The 13,487-nt window shown below is 47.0% G+C and overlaps 1 protein-coding gene across 8 annotated transcripts in view; it reads right to left on the bottom strand.

The window, feature by feature from the left end:
• CSTF2 (cleavage stimulation factor subunit 2) overlaps positions 1 to 13,487 on the bottom strand; it is a 321,862-nt gene that overhangs the window by 105,685 nt on the left and 202,690 nt on the right. For all 8 annotated transcript variants that reach the window (XM_086964627.1, XM_086964628.1, XM_086964620.1 and 5 more), the window contains one exon: positions 3,854 to 4,365. In XM_086964627.1, coding sequence (XP_086820753.1) covers positions 3,854 to 4,365 — 512 coding nt within the window. The remainder of the gene's footprint in view (positions 1 to 3,853; positions 4,366 to 13,487) is intronic.

Below are 13,487 nucleotides of genomic sequence, written 5' to 3'. Positions count from 1 at the left end.
AGAAAGCTTCTAGTGACCTTTGAGCTAGCTGGCAAAACTAATTAAGTCTAACATAGTCAGTAGAGACCTAGATGACCTCAGTCCTACGTCTACACTGCTGTTTATGTTATTCCAATGCGCAGAGCCTATTGGGAATATAGGAACTACACTACACCACCACTTCAGAGACTGTTGAGCATGCAGAGACAGTCTTATCTTGTCGTCCCAGTTCCCTCGCCTCTGGTCCCACTGGTCCCCCAGACACTCCTGCAGCGGCCTCATGTGGAGCTGTGCGTGTGACGTGATGAAGATGCAAGAGGCCATCAACCCCAGTAGAGAAGACACCGTCCTCACTGTTGTAGCTGGAACTGTCATAAGAGCCTGAGCCTTCCGAAGGTGTGATAAATGTCTCTCCTCCGAAGGAGACACGCTTGCTGACAGCGTATTGATGGAGGCTCCCAAGTACTGTATGCACTGGACCGGAATCTGGACAGACATGTTGATGTGTAACCCCAGTTTGTTCAATAGGACAGCCGTCCTGTGGAAGTGCGATTGAGCTTCCGAGAAGGTGGAGGCCTTGATCAACCAATCGTCCAGGTATGGGTAGACAAACACCTTGTTCTTTCTCAGGTGTGCTGCCACGCATTTTGAAAAGGTCCTGGGCGCAGACTTCAGCCCAAACGGTAGTACTGTGTATCGATAGTGATTGGCGCTGACTTGGAATCGCAGGAACTTCCGGTATTTCTGTGCAATGGGCACATGGAAGTACGCATCCTTCAGGTCTATCGCGCACAGCCAGTCTCCCCTATGCAGTTGAGGGTAAATCTGGTGCAAAGACTGCATGCAAAACTTTTCCCTGCGAATACATTTGTTTGCTTGTCGCAAATCCAGAATGGGTCTAAACTCGTTCTTGTCTTTCTTGCGTACCAGAAAGAATCGTGAGTAAAGACCTCTTCCCCTTTGAGACAGAGGTACGTCTTCTATCGCCCTTTTTCTTAACAGGGTATCGGCCTCCGCCTGGAGCTCGCGCAGTTAAAACTGTGAGCAAACCGGCGGAATTGCTGGAGGCGGGCAGATGAATCGAAGACTTTCTCCATTGCAAACAATATTCAGCACCCACTTGTCCATAATAATTTTTCTCCACTCTGCCAGGTAATATTGGACGCCCCCCCCCCCCCCACCGGAGGGGGTAACGGATGACGGGGAAGTAACAGCTCAGGGCCTAGACCCAGCAGGGCCTTTGGTCGCGGCGGCAGACTGCTGCCCACCCCGGCCCTTCTAGCGCTTTTGGAATGGTCTCCTCTGGAACTGCTGCTGTTGTTATTGCTGACCAGTTTGTTGACCTCGCCCTCTGCCCTGCGCTCCGTATCGCCTCTGGAACTTGCGGAAGGTCTTCTTTGGTTCCTTGGGCTTCTCCAACCCGACAGCCGCCAGGATTTCAGCCTCCGCCTTCATGCGGGCCATTTCGTAGTCGGCGTGCTTCCCGAAGCAGGTCTCGCCCGAAAAGGGTAGATTAGCCACCCTCTGTTGCGCCTCAGGCTTCAATGACGTAAGCCGAAGCCAGGCGTGACGTCTCTAATTGACTGCATGGCAGTACCCGTGGTCTGCCAAGAGTGAAGCATCCGCAGCCGTGCTGATCAGTTGGTTAGAAACCAGCAGCCCTTCATTCAGGATCTCCATGAAATCCTCCCTTTTCTCCCGGGGAAGGAGTTCCGAGAACTGTTGGAGGGACTCCCACGGAGCCCGTTCATACCGTCCCAACAATGCTTTGGCACTCGCGGCCTTCAAAGAGGTGGAAGCCGACCCGTAGACCTTCCTGCCTGCCGAGTCCATCCAGCGGCTCTCCTTGTCTGGAGGCACTGTCGATGACGGGGTGGTGGCGTCTTCCAATGATTCTTGTGTAAAGTAACTCCATGGTATGTAGCTGCCTGGGCAATTAACTCCTGGTATGAGGTGTTCTCATCAGGAAGGGAAGGTTTAGCAGGGTATAGATGTGGGACTGTATCTGTAGAAGGATCTATATTGTAATCATCCCATGGATCTGGTGGCTGTTGTCCATAAGTGTCCTCGCCATTCCCTGTATTAGGATCTGTACTCGGAGAGCTCTGTGGTGTGATGTCTAGATGGCCTAATGGTGGTACAACAGGTACTGTTGAAGAGTGTGGAGGGGGTAGGAGAAATAGGGTGAAGAGGGCTAGTAGCCATGTCCTTCTTCTTAAGAGGGATTTTATATACAGTGTCTTTCTTTTGGAGGATGGGAATCACTAGTTTCGTTTTAATATGACCAGTGTCTGGATTTATATACAGTTCATTCAAGAAAAGCTGGATCCAAAACCGAAAGGTTTCCAAAATTGGCTTTGGAGGCTTTTGAAGAGTATCTTTTTGTTTCAGTGCTGAAATTGTCGGTACAGAGCTGCATTTGCCTTTTTTGTCTTTTGGAGACAAAGCTTTACGTGCCGAAGTTGTGATATCTCGACTCAAGCCTGACCCGGAAGGCTTGACAGGAGCTTTGGGCATCGAGCCGGAGGGCGAGGCGTTGGAAGCAGAGTCTTGGTGCCTACCATGGCCGGATGGAAGTGGTGGCCCAAAAGCCTTATTTTTGAAGGAAGCTGGTTTTGTGGGTAAAAGGGCTTTGGTACTCACAGCATCTTGACCAGAAGGAACGTCCTAATCTCCAAATCTATCTCCAGCTCGGAATCTGATTTGGACAGAGAAGGGCTTTTCTTCCTCGGATGTCGAGGCTTCCATTTCTTCCTGCTCAATATCTTCTCTGAAGGTATCAGTGGACTCTTCGATGCTTTGTAGCTGAATTTCTTTCCGTCAACCCCCCCCGGCAGTCTCAGAGGGTCTTTTTCGAGCAGAATGAGGGACAGGAGTCACATTCTTCTTCCTTGTGCTTCGGAGACAGGCACAAATTACAGACTTTGTGATGGTCGGTGCAAGAATATTTGGGATATCGCAGAGGGCAGAACTGGAATGGAGTCCATTCCATCGGCAGATGTACTCGATGCTGATCGCTCGAGTGACAGTGAAAAAAACAGGATAGGCCCGAAGACCGCGGTTGGAGTTCTGTTGATCCAACTGCGATAGTTTTCAGATTTTTGACACACAGAGGATGGAAAAACACGTTTGAAATCATACTGACGAGGGTACAGTGGGTTGCGAACCGAAGGGATCCTGAGGATCAGTCTCGTACCGGAGCACAGCAAACCACGTCTGAACCCGATGGCGGAAAGAAAACAATCTAACAATGGAGTTAGTTCCCATGCGCACTATCACTGAAAGGAGTCACCTCCTTGCTTCGTGACTAGAAAAGACTTCTTCGAAGATAAACAACTTTCAAACATCCTGACCCAACACTATATGGCAGAAGTATGCAAAGCATGTGTATCTACAGCACACACCCCTTAAACTGCGTATTTTATAACATCGGTGCCCATGGGGGGAAAGAGCATGGATACTCGAGAAGAAATCATATGGTCTTCAAAGGCAATACCTCAAATATAAGGCTGACAAGTTCAAGTTTTTAGCTGTAAAGTGAAGAGGAGGACTCTCTTTGAACTGGAGACAAAATCTCTCTCCACAAAAAGGGTAAATTAGGACTTCCTAAATAAAATGGGGAACAAAGCTTAATATTACCACTATTTAAAAACACAAAGTAAGTAAAACCAAAAATATATATAAAAAATTAAAACAAAACGGCTCAAGGGAGGGGGCAGCCGCTATGAAGACAACAAAGTCACAGTTACGCAGACCAAAGAGTAATAGTTAAAGCGCGTTATAAGGGAATTCAACAAAAATCACATATTAATTCTGTTAGACATCTAGTCTTACACACATGCTAATTCCACACTTGCTTCATACAAACATTTACCTCTATTGTCCATGGGAGGAACTCCTCGATCCATCATAGGACCTCTGCCATCTCCCATCATTGGCCTTGCGTCGCCCATCATTGGCCTTGCGTCGCCCATCATTGGCCTTGCGTCGCCCATCATTGGCCTTGCGTCGCCCATCATTGGCCTTGCGTCACCCATCATTGGCCTTGAGTCACCCATCATAGGCCTTGTATCTCCCATCATAGGCCGTGTATCTCCCATCATTGGCCGTGTATCTCCCATCATTGGCCGCGTATCTCCCATCATTGGCCGCGTATCTCCCATCATTGGCCTGTTTTCACCCATCATTGGTCTGTTTTCACCCATCATTGGCCTGTTTTCACCCATCATTGGCCTGTTTTCACCCATCATTGGCCTGTTTTCACCCATCATTGGTCTGGGTTCACCCATTGGCCCTCCTCTCATTTCATGAAGAGGTGGGCCACGGTGGTCTTGGCCGGGAACTTGATGCATAGGCTGACCCTGATGCGGTGGCCCCATGAAACCTCTACAGAAAATGATAAATGGGGGGGAAAAAGGCAACAACCACTATTTAGCAAATATTTCACTCAAAGAGAGGCAATGCAAAGCGGTTATACCCAATAACAATATTATTGAGATACATCAATGTCAAAGCATAGACCCCTCAAACAGACTAAGTTAATACTCCTCAATTCTAAACCCCTTACATATACAATAGCAAAGGCACAGCTAACTACCTAAGCACGGGAAAAACAATGCTAAAACCATAGGATGGTGTTAAGAGGTCCCTACTCATATGTGTTTCTTGGCCTATATGCCAACTGCTTGCCCTGCTGGTCATTTCTTCAAACAACTGACCACCAGGATGATATTTAATCAGGGTTGGGCCTGTGGAGATTTATGGAGATGGATGGTTGGGCTACTGAATTAAGGGAACAAGAGTACAGATGGTACTGCAACAAGGGAGTAACTTGTTAGGTCTCGCCTAATACGGGTCACTAGGTGGCAGTGATTCTTTACCAAGTGCTGCTTTGAATCCGTACGCAAATAGTGAATGAGAGAAAAAAAGGTGCAGTGCTTATACCCATTCTTCTGTCCACCTTTCTCATTAACGAAAAAAAAAAAAAACAAGTGTTTGTGCTCAATAGTCACAAAAGGCATGTGTGCTGGAAAATGCATCAGGTGGCTGGGGATGTGGCGTAATGGCAGGTCTGCCTACTTTTAACTGGGCAACTAGGTCTCGAGTCTTGCGTTGGCTCCTGTGGTTTCTGCGCTTACCAGGTAACATCCCTGTGCCTGAAATTTAATGTGTCCTTGTGTAACGTAACAAACTCTCATGTAAAGTGCTTCAATACCTTTGGTTCAAGTTTGCGTTGTATAAAAACTGCAACAAAAACAAGGCAGTAGCTGGATTTTTTTTTAAATTCCAGCTTCCTCGTCACGCTGTTAAAGGGGGGCGGGGCATAGTGAGGAGGAGGAAGCTGCAGCCCAAGAGAGGGAGCGAAGAGCAGCTGTTTAGAATACAAACAAGCTGTGAGGGGCGGCAGGTGTTCTGGGATAGTCAATGAGCTGTATCAGAGAGACATGTAGAATCTAGGATATAGGCTTAAAAAAAAAGTCATCTTTTCATTGGATCCTATTACTGTCCTTTAGAAATGCTGGCTTACCATTAATGAATAAAAGTAGTAGTACCTCTATTTGTTCTGCCCTGGAGACAGCCCCTGCTACATGAATCCTTTCACTATGGGCCATATGTTTTCCCTCAGGGCACAACTTTGTCTTTCGCTCATTCTTCACTGCTGCTCCCAGTTCACTTAATCTCATTGACTATCCCAGAACACCTGCCGCCCCTCACAGCTTGTTTGTATTCTAAACAGCTGCTCTTCGCTCCCTCTCTTGGGCTGCAGCTTCCTCCTCCTCACTATGCCCGCCCCCCTTTAACAGCGTGACGAGGAAGCTGGAATTTAAAAAAAAATCCAGCTACTGCCTTGTTTTTGTTGCAGTTTTTATACAACGCAAACTTGAACCAAAGGTATTGAAGCACTTTACATGAGAGTTTGTTACGTTACACAAGGACACATTAAATTTCAGGCACAGGGATGTTACCTGGTAAGCGCAGAAACCACAGGAGCCAACGCAAGACTCGAGACCTAGTTGCCCAGTTAAAAGTAGGCAGACCTGCCATTACGCCACATCCCCAGCCACCTGATGCATTTTCCAGCACACATGCCTTTTGTGACTATTGAGCACAAACACTTGTTTTTTTTTTTTTTCGTTAATGAGAAAGGTGGACAGAAGAATGGGTATAAGCACTGCACCTTTTTTTCTCTCATTCACTATTTGCGTACGGATTCAAAGCAGCACTTGGTAAAGAATCACTGCCACCTAGTGACCCGTATAGGTTATCACACCTTGGGCGCCTCACGTCGAGTAAGAATTATCCCCCTCAAATAGTTACTTTAACACATGTACTTTGTGTGCTAAGTTTACACATACTGTAAAGCCTATTTTGGTGAAAGTAGCTATAAATATTCCAGCTCGAGCCCGTTCACATGCAATAAAACATTGTAGAACACATTGTAAAGTGGACTAGAGTATTTTATTGCATCAAAAACCTGAAGCATTATAACATCAATACAAGGTTTACAAAGCAAAAGTGGGCTACAGTAAATCCTAACATTTCAGGTCTTGAAGACAAGACTTACCTGCTGCCATGAAAGCAACCAGGAAGTACTATTAATAGTTCATTATTTAACACTTCCTGAAGCAAACTTTCATCACTACTCTGATACTGTTATGAACATTTTAAAAAGTGCTCCCACACTTAATATGATTGCCTAATAACAAAACTACACACATTCAGCATGTCCTACTGAACAGATTCTTCTTCCCCAATTTTTGCCTTTCTCTTGTGCAGAAACAGAGAAACGTCTTTAAATGTTGTCCTTTTACCCCCAGAACAAACAAAGATTGTGCAAAACGCACAAGTTACTTACCTTCGGTAACGATGTATCTGTAAGAAACAGTAGTTAGTGTTAGATTCCTTACCCACTAACCTGTTTCTTTCAGATATATACACTGCCATATTCTGCAGAAAATAACCCTACATCTAGGGCACACACATCTACTAAAGATGCTGCTGAATTATTCAAAGCATTCCAATTATGTTCTAAAATATCCCTCGTGTTTAGAACAGAGTATGTAGCATAAATAAGCTTCATACTCTGTGTGAACAGTGAAACAAAATATTTTATGATAAATATGGACTCATGATTTCAGTCCAGACTAGGTTAGATTTACGTACTTTTGTTTTTAAGTCGAGCGACCTATCTCAATGCGCATGCGCATTGAGCGGGAGCGAAGATATATAGGGGCTTAAATAAGCTTTACCTAGACTGGCGATTGACTGGCGATTTGATGCTGTGCCCATGCGCTTTTAGGTCTATGCGCTTGCGCATCATCAAATCGCCACTCAATCGCCAGCAGCACTCCTCCCCTGCTGCTTCACACCCTCATGCCGCTCTCCCCGCTCCGCCCCCTCACCCTGCCCGCCGTGTCGCATTTCTCATCCCCCCTCCCCACAGCAATGTCCTCAGCCGGCTGTACTTTCACTTTGACGGCCGCAGGCCGTCTCTCGTGTTTCTCCTTGTTTCGCTCTGTCCCTCATACTTCTTTTGCTCCCTTCTAAATACTCCAACCATCTTCCCGTCACTTCAAACCCATCTTTCTCTTCCTTCATATCCCGCCACCCCAGAGCCCTTGTCTTTCACTTGGATAACTCGTTCTTTGAATCCTTTTCCACCTCCCTCGTGTCTCTCACTTGCTGCCCTCCTTCCCTTCCGTTCCAGTAACCTAAGACCGCCTGTTGCAGAATAGACATAGAAGAAATACAGTAGCACTTGTCATTCTTTATTTAGGCTGCTAATAAAAGGTAGCATTTACCCAAAATCTCTCACCCCTGATTGGTTTAAAAATACTGGTCTGTGTGCTAAAGTAGTGGTGCGAGCCGAGGAAACACAGCAGGAATTCTAGGCACGGAGTGTGGCTGCAGCGAGCATTATCAGCACACAACCATGGTGTCACCAGGCTGTGTGTGCTGTGTGTGCTGCCTCCGCGGGCACCATGTATATGTCCATTTGCCTCACCGCCCTTGCTGCTCTAGGAGCGGTGAGGGTCCTACATATCTGCACAAGCCCTTATGTGGTCTGATGTTCTCGTGTTATGCACCCTCCCCCTTTGTGCTTGCTCCTACAGCGTTGTAAAGCTGGAAATAAGATCTTTGCCATAGTCCAATGTAATGCATTGAGTTAATCGAACTCAGAAGGATGCCGAGCTTCGTCGGCCCTAGTAGAAATTCAAACACATGATAGCACTTTACATTCCCATGTCATTAGCAAACAGTTGTGTTATTAATTTAGATGAGGTCATGTTTTATGGTGTGAATGTTTGTTATGTTTGCTGATTAGACTGTGCGCCAAGGCACCAAGATTACTATCTGCACCAACTGTTACAGTGCATATAGCAACCTTTTAAATAGATTTCAAGAGCTTTAATTGGACATTGGTTTGCATCCTTTAGGTTAGATATATACAAAGGACCACCGCCATTCTGAAACGTTCCTATATTGGAGGTCGACAATTCTCATTTCAGGCATCCAAGATGTGGAATACTCTTCCACCGGACCTCCGGGCCCAACCTAATCTCCTAGCATTCCGCAAATCCCTGAAGACATGGCTGTTCCCTTGATCCCTTGCTTCCCTCCGGCCCCTCCCTTGGAGATCTTAGTGGATTCTGTCAGCGCTCGGACGCTCTCGGGCAGCCATGCGCTCTATAAATCTCCAAAATAAATAAATAAAATAAATATACCGCTCTTTAGAGTACATTGTCCACCCTGCAGGGAACGGATGCGGACAATGCTTGGCTCATAAAATAGATTCAAATGATCACCTGCCTGCCGTGTCGCATTTCTCCTCCCCCCTCCCCATAGCAATGCCCTCCGTTTTGGCTCGCTGTTCTTTTAACTATTCGCTGCCTCCTCCCGCTCTCCTTAATCCGCTCTCCCTCTCCTGACAGTGAGCTGCAGCTTCTAAAACCATGCATAACAATTTCAGACTTTTAAGTCTATAATTAGCACGTCGGGACTTGTAGTGTTACTTTACCCATTCGGTTAAAATATCCAAGACTAGCTGACACTCCGAGAGCCAGTTAACTATGTGCCCTTACTGTTGTGTCGGGCAGATGGTCAGCCACGACACTCTCGGTGTATTTTATTGACGGGTTGGAACGCCGCATCGCTCTCCCTCCTCCCACACCCCCGCTCCGCACCCTCCCCTGCCCGCCATGTCGCATTTCTCCTCCCACCTCCCCACAGCAATGCCCTCCGTCACTTATGGAAAATGTTCACATTCCAACACTTATCACTTACACTGAAATCTGTCTCCTGCACTTATTTTACTATTTTCAAAGCAACCGGTCAGACTCCAGTGCTTAGTTTACTAGTTACACTAGATTCTGCAAACCTCCAACCCTTTACCATTCACATGGAGCCGGGAAACCGGAGTATTCGGAGTAACCACACGGATTTCTGAACACCCAAGGCATAATTGGAGTTATCCTATTCAAATTCATGGTATGCAAATGTATCCAATGTGGAAAACTTGAAACCATAAGAATGTGCCTCTTGTGGTCTGAGGTTGGTCACCATTGGTCTGGGGCTGGCATCTCCTGACAGTGAGCTGCAGCTTCTAAAACCATGCATAACAATTTCAGACTTTTAAGTCTATAATTAGCACGTCGGGACTTGTGGTGTAACTTTACCCATTCGGTTAAAATATCCAAGACTAGCGGACACTCCGAGAGCCAGTTAACTATGTGCCCTTACTGTTGTGTCGGGCAGTTGGTCAGTCACGACACTCTCGGTGTATTTTATTGATAAGGTGTGGGCCAAACATGCTCAACAATAATCACAGGAGCCTGCGCGCTGTTTAACTATCGGCATTACACTTACCACAGTGAGAAGAGTCGGTGTCAGACAAGGTAATATTTTCATGTTGGAAATTGGCTTGTGAAATAATCGAAGTTCATACGTCTGTTGTTCTAAACCACAAGTACTAGCTGTGTGACGGGTTGAAACGCCGCATCCACCACCACCACCGCATCCACCATCACCACATCCACCACCACCGCATCCACCATCACCACCACATCCACCACCACATCCACCACACCCACTACCACTACATCCACCACCCCATCCACCACTACACCCACCACCCCATCCACCACCACATCCACCACCACCACCGCATCCACCATCACCACATCCACCACCACCGCATCCACCACCACATCCACCATCACCACCACATCCACCACCACCACCACATCCACCATGACATCCACCGCCACATCCACCAACCACCACATCCACCACATCCACATCCACCACCACCACCACCACTACTACTACATCCCCCACCACATCCACCACCACCCCATCCACCACCACCACTGCATCCACCATCACCACATCCACCGCATCCACCACCACCGCATCCACCATCACCACCACATACACCACCACACCCACCACCACATCCACCACCCGATCCACCACCACCACCCCATCCACCACCACATCCACCACCACATCCACCATCACATACACCACCACATCCACCACCACATCCACCACCATCACATCCACCACCACCACCACATCCATCACCGCATCCACATCCACCACCACATCCACCACCACATCCACCACCACATCCACCACCTCATCCACCACCGCATCCACCACACCCACTACCATCACTTCCACCACCACATCCACCACATCACCACCACATCGACCACCCCCACCACCACCACCACCACCACCACATCCACCACCACATCCACCCCCACATCCACCCCCACATCCACCACCATCACCACCACATCCACCACCACCATATCCCCCAGATCCACCACCACCACATCTACATGTGTGTGGCTCTGTGTGTGTGTAGGTGTAAAGCTACTGCCATTATAAATTACAATAACTTTTATTTAAGTATTAATTATTTACAAAATTAAAAGCCATTGTTATTTGTAATATCAATACATCTAAGTCACGTAAATACAACACACATTGCATTACAAATGCTATAGGTGTCACATTTGCAAAAGTTAAAACTATTGACATTGTAACTGACAAAGCTATTAATTTTGCTACTTTCAAAACCAACACATAAATAAAAAAAAGTGTCATTTACAATACCAATAGCTCAAACTTTCCTAATGCGAGACCTATTGCATTTCCAATGCTTGTTCTTCTTGCTGCAGTCAAACTGATCCTCCCCACAGTCTATTAGCGTGGAACGACTACATTAGCCAACAAAACGACGATCGATTACATCCAACAAAACGACGATCGATTACATCATCTTAAGCGACAAATTGCAACACAAAATGACAAATTATATGGTTCACCAACGCAACAACAGCGACCACGCAGCCCTAACAATCACTATGAACTTATCAGTAAAATTACGGTACAATACTGCACGCATCGGGGCATCGGACGGCCAAGAATTAATAAAGCTGCCTAGAAGAATCAAATGGGGACAGGTAGCCACCGCAACTTTTAACAACTGGGCAAACACATGGGCAGGCTGGCCCCCGCGCAAATACAACCAGGAGGCAATAGAAACATGGGAGGGAATCACCTTGACTCTAGCCACAGAACTCCGGGGACGCGAGGACAGACCTAGAGCAATCCACTGGCACCCTCCGACGGCCCTCGGATTCAACGCAGAAATTAAAACAAGTGCTAAGGACTTAAACAAAAAACGAAAAGCCCACAGTAAAAACCGCACAATCAAAAACAAAATTCAACTGCAGGAGGCCGCAAAGAGCCACTCCAAAAAAGTGTGGGCCGCAAAGCGTAATCACTGCGAGGCACAGTGGCTGAAAATCTTCGAACTGTTGAGCCCTGGTAAATCACAGGAGTTTTGGAGTTACATTAGCCATCTTGGTCGAGGCACAAACCACAGAGAAAACTCCCTCGAGGCATCAGTCTGGGTCACTCACGTAAAAGCACTCTACTATGAAGAAGGACCAACCACCCAGCAACACAACACGCCTCCACCAAAAGTGAATCCGGCCACAATCACCGACATAACGCCCCCCCCCCGGAAAATCTCTAGTGTCCAAAATATTTTAAAAAATCCTAGCAAACGGCTAACCGGGCCCCAACGGCCTCCCAGGCCAATTGTTCAAATCAAATATTGAATTCTGGTCTGAAAATCTGACCTACTTATTTTCTGACTGCTGGCTATCGGGGGCCGTGCCCAACTCATGGCGAGGCTCACTCCTGCACCCAATTCATAAGAAAGGGACGAAATCGGACCCAACAAACTACCGCATGATCGCCCTGTTGGACATCGAGGGCAAAGCCTACGCAAGTGCCATCTTGAAGGTCCTTACAGACTGGGCAAGTGAAGAAAATCTTCTGCCATTCTGTCAAACCGGCTTCAGACCAGGGTCCTCGACCGTAGATAACATCACAGCACTCTCTTACCTAGTTAATCGAGCTCGGCTACGCAAAAGCCTCCCATTATTCGCCTGCTTCATCGATTACTCAGCTGCGTTCGATGGAGTAGATCGTACCATCTTATGGAGAAAGCTGACCCATTGGAACATCGATCCCTCGTTACTAAGAGCGATACAATCTCTGTATCAAAACACCTGGGTAAGAATCAAACTTTCAAATGACTCTGCAACCGACAAGATAGACACGAACCGTGGCTTAAAACAAGGGTGCGTGTTGGCGCCCTTACTGTTCAACTTATATACAGCAGACATGGAGACAGCCTTGTCGGGGGCCGCCTTAGCAACACCAAAGATCGGGGCAACCAAAATACATTTCATGCAGTACGCGGATGCTCTCGTAATCCTGGATCATACAAAAATAGGCACTCACCGCTCTGGCAATATATAACAATAAAAACAGGCTGGTAGCAAACCCAAGCAATTCGAAAATAGTCATCTTTGGGCACTATCCCAAAAAAAAAGGGCAAAATGGAGCCTCTGCCATCTGACTTTGGACAGTACCCAGAATTACATGTACCTAGGGGTCTCCTTCCATGAATCGGGATTGTGCGGCTCCCACTTAAAGAAAATCCAGGGCAAAGGGAAGACCATCACCTTTGCCCTATGTAAACTACAAGCCTCCCTACATAGCCCATCAGCAATTGCCATCCAAAGAGTCCTCAAGGCCAAGTTAATCACGGCCCTAAACTACGGCCAACAGGCGTATCCAGGCAAACTGAATAAGGAGCTGGAAAAAATCCATTGCGGGGCATAAAAGAGACTGTACCATCTACCGAAATGCACAAGTAACACTCAAATTCGCCTGGAATTCTCCCATAACCAACAATTGCTGGAAGAGATGGCAGCCCTAAGTAAATATTACTACCTCACAACAGCGGCACGCGATAACACACTGAAGGCCGTCCTGAAATACATCTTTATTGAACCAGGGAACCCCTGGTCAGCTACCATTGAAACAGCCAAGACGCAATTGAACCTGGCGATTGAGTCGTGGAACCCAGAACTTATCAACTACACGACCATCAAACACGTGACAAAAAAGCAAGT

Source organism: Lissotriton vulgaris, chromosome 4_1 (genome assembly GCF_964263255.1).
Source record: "Lissotriton vulgaris chromosome 4_1, aLisVul1.2, whole genome shotgun sequence".
NCBI classification, from domain to species: Eukaryota; Metazoa; Chordata; class Amphibia; order Caudata; family Salamandridae; genus Lissotriton; species Lissotriton vulgaris.
Note: the sequence above shows the minus strand (reverse complement) of the source record. Positions and strands in the feature narration are given on the sequence as shown.